Raw genomic sequence first — 27,596 nt, 5'->3', positions numbered from 1 at the left:
GGTATGCAGAGCAAAGGCCAACCCAGTAATGGGGAGAGAACTGGAAAGATGAGCCTGGCATGGATGACATCCATGCCAGATCTGTGCGGACTTGCAGGGTTTCAAAACAAACCATTGTGTATTCTAGGAGAGATGGGAGTCACGGCAGGTTCTTTCTTGAGCAAAGTACAGGAAGTTGAAAGGCTTGATTGCTTAATCGTAGGACTGGGGAGGCGCAGGCAGGAAGGTCGTGAGTTTGAGGCCAGTCTGGTTCATTGTGTAGGCCAGGCCACGTTGGGGGTCTCAAACATAGGAATCTTACAGATTTGGGGTAAATCCTGTGCCCTAATTTCAAGTCTTTATAGGAATGGGTAAGACATGCTTAAGCACATGCTCAGAAGGGCAAATCACAGAGTACAGAAGCCGATGGCGGAAGACCTCCTCCCTACAATAACGCAGTACAACTAAGGCCACCATCACTTTTATTTCTGAGCTCCTGGTGGTGGGCGGGCCTTGGGAACCCAAGGAAGTTTTTGATTGGCCAGAACCTCAGAGGACGGAGCCCATAGGTTGGAACTCTGGGTGGACTGGCACTCGAGGAAGGGCTGAAGGAGTGCCTGGACGTGGGAGCTTGGTGGGTGGGGGAAGGAGAGGGCTGGGGGCGTGGCCTCCGGTGCGCCCGGTCCTCCCCGGAGTTGGGGCTCCGGCTTTGGGCGATGGCGGGCGAGGGGGGGCTCCTACTTCTGGGCCGGGATCATGTCGTCAATGGACTGGCCTTTCTCTAGCTTCTTCTCCATCTCCACCATGAGCTTCACACCATCCACCACCAGCTGCACCTGTTCCACCTCGGACGAGCCCAGCCGATCGGCGTTGGATATGTCAAACACCGAGCCCACCGCGGCCGTGTCCACGCCACCTGCGTGGAGCAGGGGGGAGGGCTGTGAGAAGGGATGGGGCGGAGGGGAGGGGAGGCCAGGGACGACCCTGTGCCAACCCCGGAAGCCGCGCAGCCGGGCCCGGATTCCGCTTCAGGAACGGTAGGCATCTCACCACTAACCATCCAACACCGCATTGCCAGAAGGGGAAACTGAGGCTCCGGGGTGTGCAATCATGCATGTCGCATAACTGATTATCTTAGCTCCTGAGTACACTCGTGGATGCCCCCTTTACCCAGGAAGGGCCCGAGGCCCCTCCGGACCTGGGGACCCCGGCGTGGGGGGGCAGGGCGTGCGGGAGCGCACCTGTGCCCCGTTTCTGCAGGCGGAGGCGGGTGAGAATCTCCTCGAACTTGGCGTGCTTGCTCAGGTGCGCCAGCTTCACGTGCACGCCCCCGCGCAGCCCAGTGCCCAGGTTGGAGGGGCAGGTGAGCACGTAGCCCAGATGCTCGTTCCACATGAAGGGGTGGCCGGCTTTCTTAAAGATCTCCTCAATCTGAGGGAGAGAAGACCAGAGGTCAGCGCCTGCGGAACCCCAAATACACCCGCCATGGCCCGGGCCGGGATGTGAGTGAGGAGGGCCCGTGGGGAGCCCAGGAGAAAGAGCTAGCGCCCTCCCCGCGGACACGGGCTGGATTCGGGGCGGGGCCTCAACAAGTGGGTGGGGCTTTGAAAGGGGGAGGAGCGGTGTCTATGAGTGGGCGTGGCCTCAGAAGGGGAAGCTGTATTTTACATGGGGCGGGTCTTGGAAGTGGGCGTGGTGTTTCTATGCGTGGGTGGGTGTGGGCGGAGCCTTAAAAGGGCCTATCACTGCCTTTGTATGTTGAAGGGGCGTGTCCTGGAAAGTGGAAGCAGCGTCTTTGCATAGAAAGGGGCGTGGCTTTGAGAGTGGAGTGTGTGGGCGTGGAAAGGGGCGTGGCCTTTTGAAATTTGAAGTGTTCCTTTCCAGATGATGGGGTGTGGTGTAGAAGGTGGGGGTCATGGCTCTGAATGAAGCTCGGTGAGTTTGTATGTGAAGGGCCGCGGCTTTGAAAGTGGGAGTCTGGGGAGTTTGCGTGGCTGTCGGGCATATCAGCGTCTTTCCATAGGAAGGGGGGGGTGGTGTGGGGAAGTGGGCGTGTCTTGTCTTTTACATGAAAGGGGGCGTGGCCTCGGCAATGTCAGTGACGCGTCTTTCCACGGAAGAGGTGTGGCCTTGAAAGTGGGAGCGTCTTGTATTCGCGTGTGTGGGCGTGGCCTCGTGAGTGGGTGGGGCGTAGGGGGCCGGTGCCGCCCACCTTCTGCAGCCCCACGCAGAAGCGGCGGAAAACCTCCTTCATGTTGCCGCCCTTCTCCATGGAGATGACGCGCAGGTGATCCTCCTCGTTCACCCACACCAGGAAGCTCTTGTTGTCATTGTGCCTACGGTGGGATCCGAGGCCAAGAGTCAGATCTGGGGGAGCCCCGCGAGGGGCTGTCATCCCCTCCCCCAAAACCACAGGTGCTTGAGTGGGAACACTCAGCTGTCAGGGCATCTGTAGACCACACCTGGGGTCAAGGGCTTCAAAAGGAATTAAACAGCATTCAATTAAGAGAGACTGCAGCAGCCGGCCCCGTGGCTCGCCCTGTAATCCTTGCTTCTCAGGAGGCAGAAATCTGAGGCTCACAGTTCAAAGCCAGCCTAGGCAGGAAAGTCTGTGGGACTCTCATCTCCAATTAACCATCAGAAAACTGGAAATGGCACTGTGGCTCAAGGGGTAGAGTGGTAGGCTTAGGCTGAAGAGCTCAGGGACAGCACCTAGGACCAGAGTTCAAACCTCACTACCAACAAAATAAGTAAATAAATAAAAGAGACTGCAGCTACTCAAGAAGCTGAGATCTGAGGATCAATGTTAGGACAGAAAAATCCCTGAGACTTTTTGACCTTCCATTAGCCAGCAAAAAAAAAAAAAAGCCAGAAGTGGGGCTGTGGCTCCCCTTGGTGGCAGAGGAGCTGAGGGACTCACCAGATGCCCCGGGCATCTGGCCAGTCTCGGGCCATGCCTGAGGCCAGCAGCAGGGGTGATACGGGCTTGTCGAACAAGAAGTGGTCATCGATGAGCTGCTGCTGTTCCTGCTCGGTCATGCTCTTCAGGGGGTAGTACTTGCCCTTGAACTCGCCAGTCAGGCTGTTGAGAGCTACATGGGGGTGGAGGGGAGGGCGCGGCGGTGTGGATGTCACAGGGATGGTCAGTTGAGGTGACCCCAGGCTGTGGCCCCTAATGGCCTGAGCCTTCTTCAACCTAATAGACCCTAAACACTGTGACACCTCCACTGGTGACCTGTCCCACGTCTCCCTGGGAACAGATTGACACCAGCCAGGGATGGTGGAACATACTACTCAGAAGGCAGAGACGGGAGGATCTGGAGTTCAAAGCCACCCAAAGTTTGTGAGACAGTTTGAGTTGAGCCAGTCACTTGCAAGGGCCAGGTCTGTGGGGGACTGGGGAAGTGAGGCGGGCGGGGGGGGGCTCACCTTCCACGGAGAGTTTCTCCACGGCCCGGCGCTCGCCCCGGGAGCAGTGGGGGGGCAGCGTGTAGCCCTTGATGCTGCGGCCTGTCCGTACTCGGCTGCTGAGCACATAGTTGGGGTCCAGATCATCTCCACCCTGGGAGGGGGAAGGCATCGGGAGAGGCGTCTGGGAGGGTAGACCTTCAAGGGCACACCATCCCACTGAGCCCAGGGCTCCCCAAAATCTTCCTTGAGTCTCCCCCAGATTTCCAGGGCTCCCTGTCTGTCTGTGCGTGCAGGCAGTCTTCCCCTCCCACTGGCCCCTGGTCGACCTTGAGGTTCTCATGGTTGAGGTCGGTCTTGTGCTTGTCCGTGGGCTTGTAGCCTCCGTGCCGGTCCTGGATAATGGGGTCGAAGAGGTCCTTGAAGACTGTGTAGGACTCTTCATCCCCGGCCACGCAGCCCACAGTCATGATGAAGGGGTGACCTGAGGAGCCAGGCTGAAGTCAGAGGCACCGGCGGATATGGGGGGAGGTGGAAGCTGAGGGGGTCTGGATGGGAGGGAAAGCGGGATGGGGGGGGACTGAGGAGAAAGGGGAGCCTCAGCCTGGCACTGGTGGCAGCCAGCCCACACCACCCCCCAAAACCAGCCTCCCCCCCAGACTCCTGAACACACAGACCTGGGTTGTCCACGCCAGTCTGGATGATATCGTCAAGGGTGAAGCCGGATGGCGTCTCCTTGTCCCTTAGCTTTTTGTAGAGGTCAGGGGTCAGCACCTTGGCCATGTGGTTGTTGTGCTTGCTGAGGTCCGGGTACTCCTCCTCCAGCTTGTAGTTCAACTTGAACTTGTTGTGGGTGTTTCCGAAAGGCATGGCGGCGTTGTGGGGAGTCTGGGAGGGACAGGAAAGGAAGTAGGTAAGCTGTACCTAAGCAGGGTGGGAGACTTTGGGGCCAGGCAGCTTGAGGACTTGTTGCTACAAGAGAGTCCCCCAACCCTCTGTGAGCCCCTGAACCCTGCCTGAGAGGAGCAGGTGACGTCCCTGGCTTGGCTACACTCTGTCACCCAGGGCCAGTTACCTTCTCCCAAGCCGGAGAAGAGACATGGGTAAGAGCGTAAACTCGAGCTGGGAATGTGGCCTAGTAGTAGAGTGCTTGCCTTACCTAGCATGCATGAAGCCCTGAGTTCCATACTCAGAAAAAGCCAGAAGTGGTGCTGTGGCTCAAGTGGCAGAGCTCTAGCCTTGAGCAAAAGAAACTTAGGAATAGTGCCCAGGCCCTGAGTTCAAACTCCATGACTGACTGGCAGAAAAAAAAAAAAGGGGTGTAGGCTCTGGAATGAGACAGCCTGGATCCAAATCCTGGCTCTGCTACTTACTTCTGACAAGCTGTGTGGCCTTGGGCATGTTGTTGAACTTCTCTGGGCTTCTGTTTACTCAGTCATAAAATGAGGCCCCGTAATAACACGAGCCTCCGGGGAAGGAAGGAGTCAATGCAGGGAAAGCACTTGTACACATGTCTGGCTCACACCTAGAGTTATTTTTTCTTGGTGGCGGGGCTTGAACTCAGGACCCGGGACTGCCCCTGAGCTCTTCTGCTCAAGATTAGCACTTGCCACAGCCCCACTTCTGGTTTCCTGGTGGTTAGTTGGAGATAAGAGTCTCACGGACTTTAGTGCCCAGGCTGGCTCTGGACTAATCCTCAGAGCTCAGCCTCCTGGGTACTGGGGCAGCCGGCTCCGGCATGGTTTAATTTAGCTGTTACTATGTCTGTCTGGTGGAAGTGGGTTTGGGGAGCTGATGACAGGTGGCGGGGGGCTGCATCTGGGAAGGTGACACACTGCTCTCCACTGTGTGTCCTGCTCCAATCTTGACAGGGAGTCAGAGGGCAGGATGGAGGCGCTCACCTCCATCAACTACAGCTCTTTGTTGGGTCAGCCTCTGGAGTCCACACAGCACAGGGTTCAAATCCAACCTTGGTCTGTCCGTGCTGTGTGCCCCAGGCGCTAGACTCATCTCATCCCCTGAGCCACTGCAGCCCAGCTCTGCTGGCTCTGGGACTGGCATTATTGTATGCATTCGGCCCAGTGGAGACCGTGGGGGACCCCCAGCTCCAGCTGGGTGGGGGGGATGGTGTCATGGAACTGGAGAGGGGCTGGGGGGAGGCCTGGGTTATTTTTAGTGCCTGGCACCTGTGTCCCCCTTGGCCCCAGCCCCACCCACCCTGGCTCAGTTTGCACCAAGTCAGCACAGGGGCGGGTGAACCAGGCAGTGTGGGGGACACACTGCCATGCCCTGGGGCTCAAGGACGCCCCAGAAATCCCAGGCTTTTCCCTCCAGAGAGAGGGTGCTACCCACCCTGACCCCGCCAGGGACACCCCAAAGGCACAGAGGCCAGGCAGGTGACTCCAAAGAGCCAAGCACGTACCCCCCCCAGTCCCCTGTCAAGTGAGTCCCTGGAGATGCCTGTAATCCCAGAGCCAGGACAGGCAGACACAAGGTCACAGTGGCTTCTGCTGGGTGACGAGTGACAGGTGACAGGCACCCGGCTAGGGCGACAGCTGTCAGGACCCCTTTTGTGGATCTGGGACCCCCCCATAATACAAAAAGGCTCAGGACTCAGATCAAAAGCCACCAAATAGTCACACTGGAGCCACAGATTGGGGCTACATACTGGAAGTCCAGGGCCCAGACACAGCTGAGCCCCAGCCTGAGTGCCCAGCCCCCAGGCCGCCCCCCCCCATACCTGACTGAGAGAACTGTCTGGGTCCTGCAGGCGACACCAACCCGGAGGCAGGGCTTGGGGCCCTTGCTTTATATCTGGGGGCCCGGGCTGCTGGATTGGCCAGGTGGGGCTATCCCCAGGGAGGGGGCCGAGCCCGTCCTCTCACTGCCCTGGGCACTGTGCCCACCCCGGGCTAAGCATACCCAGTACCCATCCCTGTGGCCTTGTATGGGCCTCCGCAGTGTCCCCAAAGCCACACCCCACCCAGCCCACGAGCAAGTGCTGAGTCGGGCTGGCGGGGACAGCTGGCTGGTGGCCGGGGCCTTCCGATGTCCCAGGCACGTAGAGGCCACCCTGCCCTGGCTCCCGCTCTGGCCACTGCCCCCCCAGCTCCCACAGCCCCCCTTTCCCTCTCCCTCTCTCTCTCTGGGTTCTACCCTAACATCTTAGGAAATTCAGAACTAGGTGCCCACAGGGGACACAGCCACCCTGAGTGTGACCACTGCTGGACAAGTGACGGGGGTGGGGGGGTGCACTGAGGAGGAGGGAAACTGAGGCTGGACCATGCAGGGGAGAGGCGAGCTCTGGGCTGGGGGTTTGCATTCCTCCCGCCCCTCCCTCTCCACCCGTGGCCATTTGTGCCCCGGGTTATTTTTAGGGCACCCTGTGGCCTCGCTGCTGATCCAAAGAGGCAGCAGGTGGGGGGGCGGCCACGTGTCTGGGTTAATTATAACTGGGCCTGTGGTGTCCCCCAGCCTCGCCTCCTTACAAGGGCAGCTCGGGGGGCCCGGGGGTGGCTGAACCCAACCCCAAGTGGAAGGGAAGATGGGCGGGTCTTGTCACTCTGCACCCAAGGGACTGGAGCTACCACAGTATAAGAAACAGAGCACCCCAACTGTGACCAGGAGACCTCAACATGGAAGAGGGGAGCCCATGCCAGGAAGGCTCCAGGCTGTCCGTCACCTGCCTACCTACCTACCTACCTACTTCCTGGGTTTGAGTTCAGGTCGTCCCACTTCTCTCACTCAGTGCTTGCTGGTACTCTGCCACTTGACTCGTGCCTCTAGCCTTGCTTTTTTGCTTTTTTATTTATTTTTTCCCAGTCATGGGGCTTGAACTCAGGGTCTGGGCACTGCCCTTGGACACTTTTTGCTCTATTACTTGAGCCACAGCTTTTTCTGAGTATGTGGTACCAAGAAATCGAACCCAGGGCTTCATGCATGCTAGGTAAGCACTCTACCACTAGGCTATGCTCCTGGTTTTTTCTTCAAGCCTAGCACTCCAGCACGTCAGCCACAGTTCCACTTCTGGCTTTTCTGGTGATTTATTGGACATAGGAGTCTCATGAACTTCCCTGCCAGGGCTAGTTTTGAATTGCTATTCTCAGATCCCAGCTTCCTGCCTAGCTAAGATGGCACGAGAGGGCTGCTTTTGTTATTATTATTATTATTATTAATTATTTTAAGGAGTTGAACAAAGGGCTTTCAGTTCAACAGTGCAGGATATGAGGACAATGCATTTTTTCCCCTTTTTGGCCATCCTAGGGTTTGAGCCACCCAAAAGGTCACAGACAAAAGTAGTGGGGAGGGGAGGCTTCTTCTGGGAGGTGACATCTGAGCAGAGACCTGAAGGAGGGGAGAAAGCCAAAGGTGGGGGGATACCCAGGAGAAATGGTAGGTGCAAAGGCCCTGGGCTTGACTCCTCTGGAGCCAGGCTGAAGGCCAGTGGAGAGGAGAGAGTTAAGGAGAGGCAGGGGCTGTAGGAGCACAGCAGAGACCCCAGGGCTTCTGACGACAGATGAGAAACCCTTCCTGACCCTACTGTGTGGGAAGGCTCCGGGGAGAGGGAATTCTCATTCTTCCTCCGAGCCTTTGGAAAGACCGAAGTTCCAAGACTTTCTCTCCAGCTCTCACCCTCCACTGTCTCCACGGCCGTTCAGCAGATCCTGCAGGTTGTCCCAAAGGAAGCCCAGCTAGGTCTCCCACCAGACCAGGCCCCGGTGGCTCTCGCTTGTAATCCCAGCTACCCAGCAGTGGGAGATGGGAGGCTCTTGATTTAAAGCCAGTAGCTCTGGCACGGAAAATCCACGCAACTATTCCTCAGCAAAATAATCGTGAAAATAACGAGGCAGCGGAGAAATAATTACAAAGGGAATCGGAGGGGCGCTGGCCCTGGCACAGGGCATCTGTGTGTGTCCAAGGGCACATCGAGCACTGGCACGGGGTTGGCAGGGTTAGCTGGCACACAGGGCCTGGTATGCGGCCTGTTCTGGGTACAATTTAAAAATGCTGGCCCAGGCCACCTGGTGCCAAACTCCTGGAGCTGGACTGGCCCGTGCAAATGCCAGTGCTTCCTTCTTGTCTTCATCCTGTGTATCTGAACCCAGGCTGGCCCGCGTCTCATAAGCTTCCCAAGTGCCAGGGTTATATGCATGCACCAGCACGACTGGCTGCATTTCTGTTTTCTTTCCATCAACACCCAGATTCCACAGTGGCAGCACCCTCTGTGTGTTTACCTCCTGGCAGAGCCCCGTCCTGTGAACCAGGGGACTCACAGTCCATTCAGTAGGACACCCCCCCACACACACACTCACGTGTCTGTAAATGAATACTGACCATCCAGGTGCCTGGTGACTCAGGCCTGTCAGGAGCTCTTAGGAGATCTGAGGGTGGTGGTTCGGAGCCAGCCAGGGCAGGAAAGTTTGTGAGACTCTTCTCTCTAACTAGGCACCAAAAGCCAGAAGTGGAGCTGTGGTTCAAGTGATAGTACACCATCCTAGCATGAAAAATCCAAGGGTCAGTGTTCAGGCCCTGAATTCAAGCTCCAGGACTGGCACACACTCACGTGCACCCATCCATCACTACCACCACCACCAACAGAGAATAATGCCCCCAGAGTAGGCAGAAGTGAAATATGGGAGTCTTGGAGATTGCATCTTGGGGAAGGGAGTCACAGACAGCTGAGTGCAGGAAGTCTTGTGTTCGAGTCCTTGGTACCACATACATAGAAAAAGCCAGAAGTGGTGCAGAGCACTAGCTTTGAGGAAGCCCAAGGACAGTGTCCAGGCCCTGAGTTTAAGTCCCAGGACTAAGGGTGGAGGGGAAGGATTCTATCCCTTTTGAGCTAAGGTGGGCTGGGCTGGGCAGGGCAGGGCAGCTTTTGTGCCTTCATCGCCCTCTGGTGGACATAGGTGTGTATGGTTCAAGAATTTTAGGGATCTAGAACCTGATTCATTCCATCAGTCACTACACCAGTATTTATTGAGCCCCTGCTTCATGCCAGGCACCCTTCTGATGCTAAGCCTATGTCCAGACCATCAGAGCCCGCCCCACTTCAGTCAGTAGGTGATTCTAAAGGCGACCTCTGGCCATGTAACTCCATTCACTCCTCCTCCTGTTCTTTAAACAGCCTCATTTTCTGTTGTTGTTGTTGTTGCTATTGTAGTCAGTCATGGGACTTGAACTCTGGGCCTGGGCGCTGTCCCTGAGCTCTTCTCTCAAGGCTAAGTGCTCTACCTCTTGAGCCACAGAGCCACTTCTGGTGGTTAATTGGAGATAAGAGTCTCAGGTCCTTTTGTGCCAGGCTGGTTTGAACTGTGATCCTCAGATCTCAGCCTCCTGAGTAGCTAGAATTATAGGTGTGAGCCACCTGGGCCTGGCTAGACCAGCCTTATTTTACAGATTTTAAGGAAAACAAAGGCACAGAGAGGTTATGTTACTTACCCAAGTCCTTACAGCACTAGGGAAGTGCTGGAATCTGAACTCAGAGTTCACTCTTGGCTATCACAACCCGCACCAAGAATGTAATGTGCAGAATATGCAAAGTAACACTGTCCTACAAAGTGGCTCAGATCTGGAGATCGAGCTCAAAACCAGGCCAGGTGGGAAAATCTAAGAGACTCTTCAATTAAGCACCAAAAGTCTGTGGCTCAAGTACTAGAGCACTAGCCGTGAGCAAAGACTCTCAAGGACAGTACCCAGGTGTTGGGTTCAAGCACTAAAATGAACACCACAAATAAAACAATCATAGGATTTATGTTTTTTTTTAATGTTAAGCTGAGATTGAGTGTGATGGTACACACAGAAGAAACTGAGGAAGGATGATTGAGAGGTTGAAGCCAACCTAGGCTGCATAAGCCACTTTCAGTCCTTGTATCAAATCAATCAGTCAATCAATCTATTTATCCATCCATTCTTGTCAAAGACTCAATAATCAAATGCTTGTCTAGCATGCGGGAAGGCCTATGTTCAATTACCAGAACAAAGAAAAGGGGAAAAAAAAGATGAAAAAAAGAAGTTGAACAAAATCAATCAGGAAGACGGGTGCCAGTGACTCACACCTGTAACCTTAGCTTCTCAGGAGGTGGAGATCTGAGGAACGAAGTCGAAATTATCTCCAATAAACCACCAAAAAGCCGGAATTGGAGCTGAGGCTCAAGTGGTAGAGTTCCAGCCTGGGTCAAAAATTTTAAAAGGATCAAGGACAAAGCCCACGCCCTGAGGGCGAACCCTAGGTCACGGTCACACACACACACAGAGAATCAGAGGATCGATCAGGTATGATTTGGGTGGGATCATGCTCTTGACCAGGAGACCTCAGGGAAGGCCTTGTGGAGCGGCAGCATTTAAGAAGATGGCTGACACGGGACAGAAGAGATTGTGGGAGGCAGGGGCACAGCCGAGGCAAAGGCTCCGGCCCCGCCCTGCAGACGAGCTGGCCTCCAGCTCCATCTGAGACCCCAAGTTCGCCAGATCCCAAGTTTCACACTTCGGGCGATGGGCGTGGCCTGCGCGCCGGGGCGTGGCCTGCGCGCCGGGGCGTGGCCTGCGCGCCGGGGCGTGGTCTTTGGAGAGCGGCTTGTGAAAGTCTGGGTCCTGAAGCGGACGCTGAGAACCGGAGGGCGTGGCTTGCATGGTTGGAGGCGTGGTCGTTCGGAGGGCGTGGTTGTGGACGCCCCGCCCCTGTAGGACCCGCTGGCCGTCGGCGGGCCTGACCTGCACACCTGTGGGGCGTGGTGTTCACAGGGCGTGGCGTGTAGACGCCCCGCCCCCCGGCGGAGCCGCCCTAGAAGAGACGCCGAGAGCCTCCGGATCCACCTGGAGCCGCCGGCCTGCGGGGTTAGGACGCTGCGGGCGCAGCCGACGGCGCGGACCCTCCGCAGCCAGGTGGGCGGCGGACGAGGGCCCCGGGGGTCCCAGGAGCCAGGGTGGGGGGTTGGGCCGAGGCCTGGTGCACCCGGGGACCGCTGGCCGCGCGGAGGCGAATTTGGGCCTTGGAACCTAGTCTCGACCCCACATCCGGGCTCTTAGGGTCTGGGGAATTTGGGGGGGTCCCTAGGTGGCCTGGCTGAGGCCGCGCCCCCTTCACCTTGACCCGCAGAGAGCGCAGGTAAACAGGAGTAGGGCGGGGCCTAGGGAAGGGGGGCCCCTTGTGACGGCTGCCAGCTGGGAAATTTGGGTGTAAGGGCTGCGAGCTGGAGAGCGGCGGCCGGTTTCGGGGTGCAGAATGGTTCACGAAACCAGTGTGTGTGAGCGCAGCGGCTGTGGCCGGGCCGCAGGCTGGAGGGATGGGGTGACGGCGGGGCTGGGCGGCTTTGCACGCGAGCGTGGGGCTGGTGTGTGTGTGTCACAGCGCGAGTGCCGGGTGGGGGGCCCAGGTTGTGTGCAGGAGCTGGCCAGGTGGGGGTGAGGGTAAATGTGGGAATCAGACTGTTCTGCGGCAGGTGTGCGAGTCCGTGCCACTCGTGTGCCCGCAGCTTGGTTTCACCGGAGAGTGTTCTTGTTTGTCTTGTGCTCTCTGTGGGTCCTGGGGCTTGATGTTTTCACTCTAGCCTGGCTCGCTTGAGCCTCAGCTCCACTTCTGACTCTTTACTGGTTAATTAGAGATTAACAAGTAAAAAAAAAACCAAACCACCAGATGTTACTGGTTAATTGAAGTCTCTCAAGATTTGTCTAACCAGGCTGGCTTTAAACTGTAAACCTTCACATCCCAGCCTCCTGAGTAGCTGGGTTACAGGCCTGAGCCACCTTGATGTCCTCAGAATGCTTTGATGAGATTTTTGGCTTTGCCGTCGTGTGAACGCATTGTTATGTTCTGTTGAAAAACGACTTCAGATTTTGAGGAAGCAAACATTTGACAGGCTATATGCAAATCGTCTACTGCTTGAACTCATGGCTCCAACTCTGAAATTTGGAATTTTGACCTTTTTGTTTGTTTGGTAGGCTTGGGATAGATGCCAGACAAACAAGCAGTCTCTCCCCACCATGGAGCTAACCCCAGGCTGGTGGTCTGCAGTTTGTTTTCGTGTGATGTTGGCAGCTCTCTGTCAGCCCGGAGCTCACAGGGGAAATAATCACTATTCATATTCCAGATTATTGTCTAGGGCTGGCCAGGTGTGGTGGCATATGCCTGTAATCCCAGCACACAGGACTCTGAGGCAGGATTATGAATTCCAGGCCAGCTTGGGCTGCTTTGTGAGACCCTGTCTCAAATAAGGGGTTCACTATTGGTGATTGTATGAGAGCTGCATACACACACACAGGCACAACTTCATGTACAGAGAGAGGTGCATGGGTGAGGGGTGTGTAGAAGTGGGGTACCCCCTGCAGTGTTCACAGCCCTTGGTGACCAGAGCATCCACCGCTGACACTAAGTTCAGTCCAGTCTCCTCCAAATGCATGGCTCTGTCTGCCTACCCAAGCTGGCTTAGCCAGCATGGAGGAAGAGAAAGTCTTAGGGAATTCAGAGTGGGGAGTAGGCTGGCATTGGGGTTCTCTGCTCTGGGGACCTGGTATGACCAGGACAAGCTCATGTGAGTGCCTGGAATTTGGTTGTATTTTTAGAAGGTGGCAAGGAGCTGAGAGTTTCCACCTGTTTGAACTTTTTCTTTTTTATGCCAGTCCTGGGGCTGAAACTCAGGACCTAGCATTCCTGCTTGCATGACTTTCTCTCTCAAGGCTGGCGCTTTACCACTTGGGCCACACAGCTCCATTTCTAGCTTTATGCTAGTTAATTGGAGACAAGAGTTTTGTTGACAGCCAGGCAAGAGTGGCTCACACCTGTTATCCTAGCTACTCAGGAGGCTGAGATCTGAGGATCATGGCTTGAAGATAACGTAGGCAGGCCAGTCTATGAGGCTGTTATCTCTTCCAATTAACCACCAGAAAAACTGGAAGTGGCACTGTGGCTCAGGTGGTAGAGTGCTAGCCCTGAGCAAAAGAGCTCAGGGTCAGTGCCCAGGCCCTGAGTTCAAGCCCCATGACCAACCAAAAGAAATAATAATAGTTTCATTGAATTTTCTGCCTGAGCTGGCTTTGAATCACGTTCCTCACATGTCAGCTCCATGAGTAGCTGAGATTACAGGCATGAGCCACTGGGGCCTGGGATTAGGGAAGGTTCATGAGTGTGTTGAGAGGGTGTGTGTCAGGTTGTACTGAAAAGGAGTGTGGGTGTGTGGAGTTGTTTCTGAGAATGAGGTCTTGTGTCTTCCAAAAGGGACATGGGTGTGTCTGTCTGTCTTGTCTGTCTCTGGCAACCCCAAGACCCAGTTAGCATCACCAGCTGAATGCCTGAGTCTGCTGTAGTCAGCTACATATAGTCACACGAGGCCCCAAACCCTCCTGTGTCCCCTGCCGGCCCCATCCATGGGCTACACCTGCCATGGCACACGTGTGTGCCAGCAGGTCTGGCCACACTAGGCTGGTCTGGATGGAGGATGGACCTCAGTGTCCCTTCTGGGTCCATCAGACCAACCTGAGGCCCCTTTCCCATCTCCCAGCGGAGGCGGCGCTGCTTCCGGTTCCCAGCCCCACCCACCCCCTAGTGGTCTGACTGGTTCCCAACAAAAACACCCCAGAATGAGCTCAGGGGCACCAGCCGCCTCCGCAGGCTCCGCCCTCCCTGCCAGCTCTGGGCTGGGCATCTGGGGGCCTAGGGGTGCTCAGAGCCGGCCAGGTGAGCTGGGGGCACCTTCCAGTTGTCCCCCCAGGTAACCACACATAGTTTAGGGGTGTGCTGTGAACTGGGGGGTAGCACCCTGGGGTCCCAGTGAGGCTGGGACAAGGGCTGGCAGGCATCAGGAGGGTTTGGGGGAGTCTGACCCTCCTCATGACTGCCCTACCCCGTCACCCCTCGCAGCCATGTCGGTGCAGGTGGCGTCCCTGGGAAGCGCGGGGCTGGGCCCGGAGCGCCTGACCCCGGAGGATCTGGTGCGGCAGACACGGCAGGTGGTGCAGGGGCTGGAGGCACTGCGGGCAGAGCACCTCGGCCTGGCCGGGCACCTGGCAGAGCGGGCCACGCTGGGCCCCGGAGGCCCCGAGCTGTTGGAGGAAAAGCAGCAGGTGGTGGAACGATCCCTGGAAGCCATCGAGCTGGGACTGGGCGAGGCTCAGGTACCAGAGGCTGGGTGCGGGGGTCTATGGTCTGGGGGTACAGGCCCAGGGGGGCAAGCAAGGCCTAGAGGGGGCCCCAGGCAGTCTTGGGGTATCACATGTACCAGCAGAGGCAGATCCTGATGAGTCAGGGCCACACTGGTGGGGAGGGTGTCCCAGGTAGAAGGGGGGGTGTCTGCAGCCGTGTGCTGGATAGGGAGCAGCCCCCAACTGGCTGTTCTTGCCCCTGCTCAGGTCCTGCTGGCGCTGTCAGCCCATGTTGGTGTGCTGGAGGCTGAAAAGCAGAGGCTGCGGGCGCAGGCACGGAGGCTGGCGCAGGAGAACTCGTGGCTGCGGGAGGAGCTGGAGGAGACGCAGCGGCGGCTGCGAGCCAGCGAGGAGGCCGTGGCGCAGCTAGAGGAGGAGAAGAACCACCTCCAGTTCCTGGGGCAGCTGCGGCAGTACGACCCGCCCGAGGAGAGCCAGGTCCCCTGCGCCCCTCAGCCCCCCAGAACCACTAAGACCCAGGAACTCCTCCCACAAACCTTGGTAGAGCGCCAGGTGTGGTCGTTCACACCTGTCAGCCCTGGGCAGCCTGGGCTGTGGAGTGACCGGTCCTCACACCCCGCCACCCATCCTGTTCCCCCGTAGAGGCCTGCGTCCCCACCTCGCCGAGACAGCCTAGCCTCCCTGTTCCCCAGCGAGGAGGAAGAGAGGAAAGGTGGGTGCAGGGCCTAGTGACACTGGGGCCTGGTGGACCCTGAGGTCTGTGGCAGGCAGGACAACAGCTGTCCCCAGAGCTAGCCATGATGGGCCATTGTGTCCCCCAGGTCCCGAGGCAGCAGGGGCAGCCGCAGCCCAGCAGGGGGGCTATGAGATCCCTGCGCGCCTGCGCACGCTGCACAACCTGGTGATCCAGTACGCAGGCCAGGGCCGCTACGAGGTGGCCGTGCCCCTGTGTCGCCAGGCCCTGGAGGACCTAGAGCGCAGCTCAGGCCACTGCCACCCAGACGTGGCCACCATGCTCAACATCCTGGCTCTGGTGTACCGGTGCGAGTGGGGGCTGGGCGGCGCCTGGGGCGGGGTAATGGGCTGGGGGGGGGGGTGGTGCAGAGCCCCAGTGGTGCTCAGCTGAGCACAGCCTCAGGCCTCGGTGTCACCGCTGCCCTACAGGGACCAGAACAAATACAAAGAGGCCACAGAGCTCCTCCACGACGCCCTGCACATCCGGGAGCAGACCCTGGGCCCTGAGCACCCGGCGGTGAGTAGGGCTGGGGGTGGGGGGCGGCATGGGCCCGAGCTGGGTCTCACCGTGCTGTCCCCACCACCAGGTGGCCGCCACCCTCAACAACCTGGCTGTCCTGTATGGGAAGCGCGGCCGATACCGTGAGGCGGAGCCCCTGTGCCAGCGCGCGCTGGAGATCCGGGAGAAGGTCACACCATCTGCTTCTACCCTGTACCCCACGGGTTCTGGATCTGCGGTGCTGTGCTCCTCTGTCCTGACATGTCACCCACCCCCCAGGTCCTGGGCGCCGACCACCCAGATGTGGCCAAGCAGCTCAACAACCTGGCCCTGCTGTGCCAGAACCAGGGCAAGTTCGAGGACGTGGAGCGGCACTACGCCCGCGCTCTGAGCATCTACGAGGCCCTGGGGGGTCCCCACGATCCCAACGTGGCCAAGACCAAGAACAACCTGGTAAAGCGCCAGGGGCTAGGCGAGCAAAACACTAGGAACCATGCGCGAGAAAGCTGGGGGCCGGAGGTGGGCTTTTATTGGGGTGACCCAGTGAGGTAGAGTTGCTGTCCCCCAAGTTCACATAGAAACTGAGGCCCACAAGTGTCAGCTGATGAAGTTGCCTGGCTTCCGCCTCCAGACACAAGGGACCTGAGGACAGTGGGCGCAGAGACGGGACCGGGGTCCAACGATGGGGACCTAAGCCCTGCTCTGCCCACAGGCTTCCGCCTACCTCAAGCAGAGCAAGTACGAGCAAGCTGAGGCACTGTACAAGGAGATCCTGGGCCCCGAAGGCCTCCCCGCCGCCCTGGGTGAGCCCCCACCTCTCCCCGCACCCCCCCAAGGCCTCGCAGGGCCTCTATCATGTACCCCTCTGTCCCCTCAGGAACCCGGGGCGCAGGCACAGCTGGTGATGTGCAACAGCAGGTGAGGCGGTGGGCTGTTCCCAAGGGGGTTGGATGGGGGACTGAGCCCCCTGACCTCTGGCCCCTGACCCCCTAGGTCCTCCGTCGGAGCAGTTCCTTCTCCAAGCTCCGGGAGTCCATCAGGAGAGGGAGTGAGAAGCTGGTCTCCCGCCTCCGGGGCGAAGGCCTGGCAGGCATGGCAGGGTACGTGCGGGTCTGGCACAGGCAGGGCAGGCCGGCAAGGTGGCAGTCATGCCTCAGCCACTGCTGTCCCGCAGGATGAAGAGGGCCGTGTCGCTCAGCACGCTCAATGTGGACAGTCCCAGGGCTGCCAAGACGCAGGTAAGGGAGTCCCCGGGGCAAGGAGGGCGTGTGGGAGCTGGGGTAACCCAGAGCTCCAGCTGCACCTGTGCCACCCCAGCTCCCCGCCCGGCACCTGAGTGCCAGCATCCAGGACCTGAGCCCGCGTTAGGAGGACAGCACCACGGCTGCACGGCCCGGAAAGCTGGGGGGACAGAGGCTGGCGATTAAAGGCTGTGACCCCGCTCCGTGTGTCTGTCACCTGGGGGGTGAACCCCGCTCCCTCAGCTCACAGCTGCTGGGCGATCTGCTCCACTCGTCGCAGTGTCTCCTCCGACTGCAGCTGCTCCAGGCTAAGCAGGGACAGGCCCAGCTGGTCCTCCTGCGGGACAGAGGGCGGGCGGGCTAGGACCGGGCGCAGGGGCCATCCTGGCGGCCTCAGGGGCAGGAGGGGGTGGTCGGGCTCACCCGGTGGAAGGGCTGTGCCATCTGCCGCAGGAAGTACTTGGCCACCTGGACGCCCTCGTCCACGGTGAGGTTGAGGTTGGCATCGGTGAGGTGTTCCTGGATCCAGCGGGGCAGCTTCCCCCGCTTGTCCGCCCGGGCGAAGCGCTGCACGCAGGAGGGGGTACAGGGCGTGAGGCTGTGCTGCCTCCCCGCCCCAGGAGGGAAGGGGCGCCCCGGGCCCCCGCCCGCACCTTGTCAGCAAAGACCATGAGGCCATAGTCAGTCTTGCCCCTGATGGCCCGACCCACGCACTGCGCCGCGTGGCGCATGGCGTCGAAGGTGAGGAAGTCATTCTCCCGGATCTGGAACTGGTCCCGCAGATACTCCAGCCGGGCCTGCGGTGGGGGGACCAGAGGATGGACAGGGTCCCAAGGCAGAGACCGGGGCCAGGCCCTCCCGTTCCAAAGCCACAGACTCACCTTGAGGATGCGGCTCTGGGTGTAGACGTAGGGGACCCCAAACATGATGACTGCACGCCCGTAGTGGTGCACTGAGGATGGGAGGGGGTTACAGGTGCACCAGTGCCACCCCTCCGGCGTGCTAGGGGGAAGGGGCGGGGGGAGGTAGGCACTCACCAAAGTCGATCCCTTCAGACACCTTGCCCCGTGCCACTGAAAGCAGGATGGCTCCACGGCCATTCTCACAGGCCTAAGAGAAGCCCAGGCTCAGGGCGTGACCCTGGTGCCGCACCCCGCACTGTCACCCACCCTGCCACCCTCACCCCCGTCCCCACCTCCTGGTACTTCTCCAGAGCCACACTGGTCTCAGCCCCGTCCTGGGTCTCTATGAAGAGCAGCTTGTTCCTCTGGATGTTCTCGAGGATGCCCTAGGATGGCACCAGGAGGTCAGGCCGGGGGCCCAGCCAGTAAAACCTGGGCCCACCGGGGCCTCCCACATGCAGCCAAGCTCAGCTCACCCCACACTGAGAAGGGAAGAGGAGGTGTGGCCCGAGACGGCGCCAGCATCCTAGCTAGAGAGGAGCCGCTCGGAGGCCGCTCTGTCCTCAGAGGGGAGAGCTTTCCCACTGTGGTAGAGCGCAAGATTTCCACACGAGAACTAACGAACCGACCCCACCGCAAACACGAAGATGGGCCAGAGATAACACTAACCTTAGAGCCCCAAAGGAAGCCCAAGAGACTTACATCATGAGTGGGGCAGACAAATGTAGCCCAGGGTGGCCTTGAACTTGCAGCCCTGCCTCTGCCTCCCAAGTGCTGAGATTACAAGCATGTGCCACTATGCTCAGCTCAAAGGGTTCCCAACTAGGATGTGAAAGGCATGCGGGGTGCAGGGCTGACGCAGCCATTAGTGTCTTCCCCTCCAGTCACCCCAAGTCCCAGTCCTGCTTCAATTCTCCAGAACCTTCTAACCACAGTCAGAGCCACTCCTTCCGGGGTTTCACCCTGGGTGCTGAGGACTCGGCAAGCGAGGGGGTGGGGGCCCACGTACCTGCTCGTACCAGGAGGCCACGGTGCTCTCCATGTACTGGTAGCTGGTGAAGAAGGCCACGATGCCGTCGGGGACCACGGCGGACATTTCCAGCAGCAGGTTGCCGTAGTTCCGGATCACGGCTGTGGGGGCGGGGTGCGAGGTGCTCGCCTGGCCTCCCCACATCCCATCTCAATGCACACTTCCCAGAAGCCCCAGGCCTCTAGAGCTAGGGCCCCAGGGAAGGCAGTGCTGAGGGCGGAGCCACAGGGACCCGGGGTCTCTCAGTTCAGCACCATGACGTCACCCCTGGAACCCAAGGCCGCCCCTCGGGCAGCTCACCAATGTCTTCCCGGGTCTCGAATTTGGAGCTGATGGCCACCTGGTCATTCCCTCGGCCGATGATCTACAGTGAGCAGAGAGGGGGATGGGGACGTGGCAGGTGCTCACAGTGGCCTGGATACCACCCCTGCCATGGTGTCAGCCCCCCACACAGAGCCAGCCTGGGCACAGAGATGGCGCCTCACTGGCCTCGTGTCACACAGCAAATCAACAGCCAGGGAGGAACAGAGCCAGTCTGTCTGCACTTGCCCTGCCTGCCGAACCCTGCTCACCCCCGACCCCAGTACCCCAAAAATCACCTGTGTGCAGTGGGGAGGCAGCCAGTTCTTGCCCACAACCCTTGGCAGACTCACCATGGGGCAGAGGCAGACCCGGGCCAGCGTCATGGTGAAGGTTGCCATGGTGACAGGGTGGAAGTCCAGGATCTTGGGGTAGATGTCCAGTGGGGACAGAGTCTGCAGCAGGGACAGAAGGCAGGCTGTGAGCAGCGAGGGGTGGGGGCAGGACCTGAGAGGGGGCGAAGGCAGAGACGGGAGGGGGGGGCCGCACCCCAGATGTGATGATGACAGACTGGAAGCGCTCAAACACGGGTTTGATGGCCAGGGAGGCATCCATGCAGCTGTGGGTATAATGAGGCGGTGAGGACTGGCAGGGCCAGGCTGGCTGGGGTCCCGGCTGCCACGTGGGTAGAGCCCACCTGAAGTGCAAGACGGGGTTGGCGATGGTCGGGGTCCTGTCGTCAAATGGCTCTATGATGATGGTGAAGCCTGAGTGCACAGAGAGGCAGTGAGTGGCCTGGGGGTCAGCACACAGCACGTCCACCAGCCTGGACTCCAGCCTCCGGGGCCGTGAGTAAACAAGGCTGGGCCCTGGCCCCTGAGCACAAGGCACCTACCCTTGACTTCTCTGCAGGGGTTGGGCGCCCAGGCCAAGCCCACCTTCCTTCCAAGCCAGCAGCGGCCTCAAAGCGCTGCCTCCACACCCCACCTGCAACCTGACCGCCAGCCCCCAGCCCACGTTGCCTGGCGACCCCTGCCCTGCTGTGGATTCCCAGCCAGGGTCTGCTCCAATCCTCCTGGGACCCCATCATACCACCACCCTTGGATCACGGGTTACCCTCTTATTCCCCCAGGGCCTTTGCACTCGCTGGAGACCACAAAACGGCCCCCCTCAGCCTGGCACAGAGCATACAGGCAACCTGGGCCCTCACACTGCCAGGAGGAGGTGCCTGCTACGTCACAACTGAGCCCTGCACGGGGCCACCTGGCCACCCAAGGGATCAGAGCCGACCAGAGAGGTCTGGCACAGATAGAGCTGGAAGGAGAGTACAGGGGTCTAGGATGAGGGGAAAGAAGGCCCAGATAAACCTCTGTGCCTGGTTGTTTAGGCAGGAGTGGGGCAGGGGGGTGGGCACAGGGGAAAAAGGCGAGATTCAAGTAAACCCAAAAAACAAGAAATGGTTTGGTGCAGAGATGGGGGAAGCCTCAGTCAGGTTCAAGGCCACCACAGGAAAAAAGTAAGGACTCTCTTCCCTCTATATACACAGTAATAATGGGGGACAGGGAGTCTGGCCTAGGGGTAGAGTACTTGTCTAGCATGCACAAAGATCAGGGTTTGATTCCTCAGTACCACATCCGTAGGAAAAAGCCAGGAAGTGGTGCTGTGGCTGAAGTGGTAGAGTGCTAGCCTTAGAAAGTCCAAGGACAGTGCTCAGGCCCTGAATTCAAGCCCCAGGATGGGCAAAAATAAAAAACAGAAAGTAATATTGGCTGGCATGTTATTGTTCTTCTCTTTTGTTCCCCTTTGGTTAATCTCATATTGTTACTATATGACTGGGTTACCTGGCATACTGTATATACATTTGATTATTGGAAATAGGAAAGGGAAAGGGAGAAAACAAGATGGGGTGAAGGGAGGAAAAGGGGGAAAAAACTCAAGAAGGGATATTACTGTGTGAGAAGTAATTCACCTACCATCTGGTAAATGTAACTGTAACCTCTATACATTACAATAAACATTTTTTTTAAAAAGTAATATTGGGGAGCCGGGAGTTTGGCCTAGTGGTAAGAGTGCTTGCCTAGCATGCACGAAGACCCGGGTTCAATTCCTCGGTACCACATACATAGAACAGAAATGGTGCTGAGGCTCAAGTGGTAGAGCTCTAGCCTTGAGAAAGCCCAAGGACAGTGCTCAGGCTCTGAGCTCAAGCCCAGGACTGGCAAAAAAAAATACTGTGGCTCAAGTGGTAGAGTGCTAGCCTTGAGCAAAACAAGCAGAGGGACAGTGACCAGGCCTGTGTTCAAGCCCCAAGACTGACCCCCCCAAAAAAAAGACTGGGCACAAGGTTCAAGTAGTACAGCATGTACAGCAAAAATTAAAAAGCATACAGCACAGTCTGGGGTGACAGCTGTGTCCCCCACAGGCCACCAGGGTGACCTGCTCCTCTGCATGCATAGAATTTAATCAGGGATCAGATACTGCTGTGGATAAGCTTAACGCTGAAGCCAGGGTGGGGAGACTGCTGCTGTTCCCCCAAGCCAGGAAATGGTGGCACCCCAACTGTTCTTTCCAAGGTCTTCTCCTCCCTCCCCTGCAGATATCTTCCCAGCCACCCTGCTCCTCCGGCCCTCAGGTGTGGAGGCCCACGGGGTGGGGGTGGGGGGCGGGGCTCACCCTTGGCATAGGTGCTGACCAGGGTGGCGAAGTTGGCGAGCAGGGTGAGCGGGGAGAAGTCGGCCAGGTCGGCAATCTCCAAGGTGTGCAGGAGGGAGCGGAGGCGCTCAGCACAGAATCTGGAGGAGAGGGGGAAACTGTGCCCCACGAAGGACCCACAGGACCGGGGCCCCTCGTGCGTTGTCAAGGATCCTGTTAAGTGTCTCCCTAGGTGAGTGAGCAGGTGTGTGTGTGGCGGAGCCCCAGACAGGTGAGGAGCCTTGGGCTCTCCCAGCTTCCCCACACTGGTCACGCTGAGGACAAGTTTCCCTCCTCTACTAGACAGTCCTGCTGTCTCAATCACCACCTGGACCCCAAAACACGGCATTGGGGTGATAACTGAGGCTCTGTTTTTGCTTTCACAAGACCTCAGGGACCTATGAGGAAGGTGGGCGAGGCTACAGGGGAAGGGGCGGGGGCATTGCGAGGGCGTGCCACCAAGGCAGGGCTGGGTGGCTAGAGGGACTTCTGCTGGGTGTGGCCATTGGGAAAGGGGCGGGGCTACTTGAGTGGCTAGGGACTGGGTGGGGCCTTTTACGGGAGGGGGGTGGAGGGCTGTCACGTGGGGGTGGGGCATCTCTACCTGGCTCTGCCTGGCAGGTGGGCGGGGCTGTGGTGAGGGAGGGGAGGGGCTACCTGAGGGGCTTGCGCTGGATGCACACCCGCTGGGCCAGGCCCCCCAGGAAAGCAGGCGGGCTCTCCTGCACAACATGCTGCACCCGCAGCCGCCACTTCACATACTCGAGCAGGCGCCGGAGGAAGCCCAGGAAGTGCTCAGCTGTGCGGATAGAGCCTGGCACCGCCTCTGCAGGACAATGGGTTAGCAGGTGTAGTTCCTGCTCCGTGCACGAGTGGGCTGGGGTGGGCAGGGGCGGGCAGGGGCGGGCAGGGGCTCACCCTGCAGCACCTCGTCGGGCAGCACCGGGTTGGCCAGGTGGGCATCGGTCTCTCGGGCGGCACTGGCCTCCCGCAGCCCCTCCACCAGGCGCCTGTACTCATCTCGCAGGCGCTGCTCATCCGTCTCCTTGATTCTAGGGGGCAGAGAGAGGCTGGACTGGGGCTCTGGGGAGCCAGGGCCGCCTGGCCCGGTGGGATCCACAGGCTCCTCACCTGAGCACTGTCTTCTGTAGTGTGTCCAGGTTGCCCTGACAGCGGTCCAGGGTGCGGCGCGTGAGGTTGACGCTCATGGAGTCGATACACACGTTGTCTGAGGGGAGGGAGGGGAAGCCCCTGCTTGGTCTGGATGGAGGGTCTTGGGCACCACCCTCACCACCACCACCCGGGCTCCCTCCTCACCAATGTTGTGGGCCTCGTCAAACACCACCACGGCCTTGCGGGCTAGCTCCTTGGATACCAGATCGGCAATCTTGGGGTCCAGGAGGTAGTGGTAGCTATAAACCACCACATTGGCGTGCAGGATCTGGAGAAGGAAAGGGGGACCCTGGCTGGCCTTCCGCATGAGACCAGAGGGGACATGAGGAAAGTGACCCAGGCAAGGACAAAGGGAGACAGATGGTTACACCAGAGGGACAATACGGGTGTGGGGCCTACACACAGCAGACAGCCACCAGTCACAGACAAACCTGTAACCCTCAGCCCCCCTCGACCCCCCAGCCTCCTCACTGAGTATCGAGCAAGGAAGTATGGGCACCAGCCCTGACGCTGCCCCAGGGCCTTCAGATCGTCCAGGTTGTAGATACCAGCAGGGAGGGGCGCCTGGCGCCCATGGGTGTCAAACTCCTGGGGAGAAGCCAGATGTCAGGGGGGCCAGCTGCCCAGTCTTGGCCTCCTGTCCTCAGATGGCTGACCCATCCCCAAGGCACCTCATAGAAGCGGCAGTGGGGCAGGCTGGCATCCTGCTGGTACTGCGCCCGCACGTAGGAGGCGGTCAAGCTGTGGCACTTCCCATCTACATCCTTCCCAAAGCGCAGGGGCGTCACCTAGGTGGGCAGGGGTGCAGTCAGCACAGATGAGCTTCCATGTACACAGCTGCTCCAGTGGGGGCCTCCACGCAGGCTCGTAGATCAACTTCCACCCTACTTTCCCTGGAAGGTACTCTATTTGAGCCACATCCTTTTTCTTTTTTTCTACAGAGGATCTTACTTTTATCCAGGCTGACTTAGAACCTCAGCCCTCCTGCCTCCACTTCCCAAGTGGCTGGGATTAAAGAGTGCACCAGCAAGCTCAGCCCTCGAGTATTCTTTTAGCTCTCTGAGTTTGCTAAGGGCTCTCATGGCAACCCCTCACCCAGTGTAAGATAGAAACCTTCATTCTCTCCCACTTTACAGGGAAGACCGGGGCCCAGAAGCATGCAGCTAAGAGATTCAAGCCAGAAGCCCAGCCTGTCAGACTCTACCCTGGCTGGGGTAGTGAGAAGACACCCCAGAGGAGGTATGCTCACCTGGGAGTGAAGCAGGAGTCAGAATTTGACAATTAGAAAGGAATTTTGTAATCAGCCCCCACAAACTCCCCAAGACACCTAGTGTGGGAATTGAGACTCATAGCGAGGTGGAGGGGGAGGGGAGAGAGATGTTGGGGGAGGAGAAGGCTGGATGCTCACCTCAGGGTGAATACACAGGTTCTTACGGGAACTCAAAGCCAGACCCAAAAATGGCAGCTTCTCACCCTCCTGCTTCTCATAGAAGTTTAGCAACTTGCGAAGCTCCTCTATCACCTGTGTTGAAGAATTTGGGGTCATGGCAAGTACCCAGCCGCTCCTGGCAGCCTCATTCCCAGATTTCCAACCTCCTGGACCTGCTGAAGACCTCAGAAGGATGGAGCACAGGGTCCCCCAAACGTACCTTCTCAATCTCGGGCACTGTTCTCGAGCAGTAGATGAGTTTGGTGACCTCCAGCGGGTACGCCTGCCAAGGACCAGCGGTCTCAGCCCTCGTCCAGCTCCTCCCTCCCGTCACCAGCAAGAGAGTCACTCACCCGCTGGTACGCCATGATCAGAGCCAGAAGGGATACTGTCTTCCCAGTGCCTGAGGGCATCTCCAGGACTCCATGACCCTGTGAGTTGGAGACAGGATAGGAATTTACACTGAGGACCCTCCCCAAATGCCACCATCTGAGAAAAGCTGGACAACAAGGGAGTTTAAAGTCCACACCCACTGGGCACCTATACTCCTGGCAACTCAGGAGGCTGAGATCTGAGGATCATGGTTCAAAGCCAGCCTGGGCAGCAAAGTCCATGAATCTCAGGGGGGAGGGAAAGTGGGAGAAAAACATGGGATGGGGTATCAATGTTCAAGAAATAATGTACCTGACAAATGTAACTGTAACCTCTCTAGACATTTCCCAACAATAATATACAACAACAACAACAACAAAACCTAATGGGGGTGTGATGGCTCACGCCTGTAATCGTAGCTACTCAGGAGGCTGAGATCTGAGGATCTCAGATTGCGGTTCAAAGCCAGCCCAGGCACTAAAGACCTCGAGACTTTTTTTGTGTGGGTCATGGGGCTTGAACTCGGCGGCCTGGGCCTGTCACTGAGCTCTTCAACTCAAGGCTACCACCTTACCCCTGGGCATTGTCCCTGAGCTCATCAGCTCCAAGCTACCACCCTACCCTTGAGCCAAGCCCCACTTCTCATATTCCACAGGTTAACTGGAGATAAAGAGTCTCAGGTCCTTTCGCCTGGGCTGGCTTGGAACCTTGGTCCTCAAGTAGCTAGGATTACAGGTGTGAGTCACCAAGCCTGACTGACCTTGAGACTCATTTCCAATTAATCACCAAGGGGCTCAAGGGGTAGGGTGGTAGCCTTGAGCTGAAGAGCTCAGGGACAGCACCAAGGCCAAGTTCAAGTCCCATGACCAAACCAAAAAAAAAAAAAAAAAAGAAAAAAGAAATTCCAACAAACCAGTTAAAACACAGAAATGACACTATGGCTCAAGTGGTATAGGACTAGGGAAATAGGCTAGAATCCCATTATGTGTGTGTGTGGTGCGGGGGAGGGGGGGCAATAGAGATGGAGAGCAGAACTTCATACATGCCAGATTGCACTTTAACACTCGAGCCACCCTCACCTCCACTGCCACCTTCTTGATGGGGAACTGGAGGTAAAATGTCTCAAACTTTTCTGCCCAGGCTGACTTGGAACTGCGATCCTCAGATCTCAGCCTCCTGAGTAGCTAATATTATAGGTGTGAGCCCCTGGTGCTCAGCTTGTATTTTTTTTTTTAATTGTATGAGCACAAGTTAATTGTAGTAAGGAATTCCACTGTGATAGTTACACACATGCATATGATGTACTTTGATCAAATTCATCTTTTCTCCTGGCACCAGTGGCGCATACCTGTAATCCTAGGTACTCAGGAAAGAGGCTGAGGTCTGAGGATTGCAATTCCAAGCCAGCATGGACAGATAAAGTCCATAATACTCTTATTTCTAATTAACCACCAGAAACTGGAAGTAGCACTGTGACTGAAAGTGGTAGAGTGCTAGCCTCTACCACTCAGGGACAGGTCCCAGGCTCTACAACCATCCAAAAAGATTTTTGGTCTGGAACTTGCCATCCTCCTGCCTCCACTTTGAATATCTGGGACTTCAGGTGCAGACCACTACACCACTCCCGAACCCCATTTTTGCCAGTATTGGAGCGTGGGTACTGTCCTTGAGCTTTCTCAAGGTTAGTGCTTTATCACTTGAACCACAGCACCACTTCCGGCTTTTTCTGAATATGTGGTACCAAGGAATCAAACCCAGGGCTTCATGCACTTTACTAGGCCATACCCCGGGCCCTGAACCCCATTCTTGCCACCCCATTTACTGAATGGTCTTAGCCAAGTACCCTGATCTCCAGATTGATCCTAAGAAACCCCAAGTCACACCACACCTCGAGGTCCATTGAGAATCCAGGGGTACACACCTTTCTCTTGGATACCAAACCTCTTTAACTTAGAGTACTTACCTGCACTTAGTAGGGATTCTAAGTATCTCACCTCAGGGTTTCTCAAACTCAGCTCTACTGACATTTGTGGCAGGAAATAGGCATTGGGGGGTCGGGGCTGTGGAGGAGCTGTCTTGGCCCTGTAGGAGTGTTCAGATACCTCAGGGGGCCCTTTTAGGGGTCTTTTTGGGGTGGCCAAAGTGGTTTAACCCCCATAAATCTAGGAAGGAGCTGTCTTTCACCTCCACCACACCAGCCCCCGTCGACTTTTGTTTTTCCCCGGTGCTGGGATGGACCCCAGGGTCTCCCTCACACCCCATGTTTCAAAACAGGACAGTCGCGGGCCGGTAATCACCATGGTTTTTAGGTAAATAACAGCTTCTGAAGTTGTGGGTTCCCGAGGGTCTGGAAGTTCTAAAGCGAACAAGTCCGGGGCCCCCCCACCCCTCCTCCCCTCCCCCCAGCCCCCCACCTTGGCGTCCAGCGTGCGCTTGAGCTCCAGCATGTAGGAGAACTGCTCCGGGTAGATGTAGTCATACGGGAAGTAGACCAGCAGCCCGTCCACGTTGAGCCTGGCGTCGAGAGCTGCAGGGTCAGCGCCCCGAGACCCCGCTTCCGCCTCCGCGCCCCCCGACACCGGCGCCCGGCGCCCCCAACCAAGTTCTTTCAGCGGCTCCTCGCTACCACCGCTCCATTACCCCCCGGCCCCATAGCTCCACCCCGCCCTTCTGCTCCCCTTCGTTCTGCCGAGCCCCGAGGCTCGCCCGCTGCGGACCCCCATCTTCCAGAGCCCCCATA

The 27,596-nt window shown here is 57.9% G+C and overlaps 3 protein-coding genes across 4 annotated transcripts; 1 reads left to right on the top strand and 2 right to left on the bottom strand.

Moving 5' to 3' along the window:
* Positions 1 to 478: 478 nt before the first annotated feature.
* Ckm (creatine kinase, M-type) lies at positions 479 to 6,156 on the bottom strand. The gene is made up of 8 exons (XM_090322999.1): positions 6,128 to 6,156; positions 4,065 to 4,275; positions 3,717 to 3,871; positions 3,409 to 3,640; positions 2,900 to 3,071; positions 2,192 to 2,315; positions 1,221 to 1,410; positions 479 to 895 (listed from the first exon to the last, which is right to left on the bottom strand). The coding sequence occupies exons 2-8, from the start codon at positions 4,255 to 4,257 to the stop codon at positions 717 to 719; spliced, it is 1,245 nt and encodes a 414-aa protein (XP_090179125.1). The 5' UTR covers positions 4,258 to 4,275; positions 6,128 to 6,156; the 3' UTR covers positions 479 to 716.
* Positions 6,157 to 11,182: 5,026 nt separating this feature from the next.
* Klc3 (kinesin light chain 3) lies at positions 11,183 to 17,145 on the top strand. 2 transcript variants are annotated; one of them, XM_090322571.1, is made up of 13 exons: positions 11,183 to 11,271; positions 14,243 to 14,496; positions 14,731 to 14,961; positions 15,127 to 15,196; positions 15,306 to 15,525; positions 15,649 to 15,736; positions 15,807 to 15,908; positions 15,998 to 16,171; positions 16,431 to 16,521; positions 16,596 to 16,636; positions 16,712 to 16,818; positions 16,893 to 16,956; positions 17,036 to 17,122. In XM_090322571.1, exons 2-13 carry the CDS (start codon positions 14,245 to 14,247, stop codon positions 17,084 to 17,086), a joined length of 1,491 nt encoding a protein of 496 aa, XP_090178697.1. In that variant the 5' UTR covers positions 11,183 to 11,271; positions 14,243 to 14,244; the 3' UTR covers positions 17,087 to 17,122. The 2 variants fall into 2 exon arrangements, with proteins under 2 accessions (XP_090178697.1, XP_090178696.1); XM_090322570.1 differs by having other exon boundaries at positions 16,893 to 17,145.
* Positions 16,226 to 27,449, bottom strand: Ercc2 (ERCC excision repair 2, TFIIH core complex helicase subunit). Its single transcript, XM_090322569.1, has 22 exons — positions 27,271 to 27,449; positions 24,838 to 24,915; positions 24,705 to 24,767; positions 24,464 to 24,577; positions 23,727 to 23,843; positions 23,527 to 23,643; positions 23,200 to 23,323; positions 23,014 to 23,110; positions 22,801 to 22,934; positions 22,540 to 22,708; positions 21,865 to 21,983; positions 19,889 to 19,958; positions 19,741 to 19,810; positions 19,545 to 19,646; positions 19,192 to 19,255; positions 18,871 to 18,992; positions 18,155 to 18,247; positions 17,997 to 18,069; positions 17,841 to 17,911; positions 17,613 to 17,756; positions 17,383 to 17,526; positions 16,226 to 17,296 (listed from the first exon to the last, which is right to left on the bottom strand). The coding sequence occupies exons 1-22, from the start codon at positions 27,301 to 27,303 to the stop codon at positions 17,204 to 17,206; spliced, it is 2,211 nt and encodes a 736-aa protein (XP_090178695.1). The 5' UTR covers positions 27,304 to 27,449; the 3' UTR covers positions 16,226 to 17,203.
* Between the last annotated feature and the right edge of the window lie 147 nt (positions 27,450 to 27,596).

Source organism: Megascapheus bottae, chromosome 31, assembly GCF_031878675.1.
Source record: "Megascapheus bottae isolate mThoBot1 chromosome 31, mThoBot2.hap1, whole genome shotgun sequence".
Taxonomy (NCBI): domain Eukaryota; kingdom Metazoa; phylum Chordata; class Mammalia; order Rodentia; family Geomyidae; genus Megascapheus; species Megascapheus bottae.
This window is presented reverse-complemented; position numbering and strand designations above follow the sequence as displayed.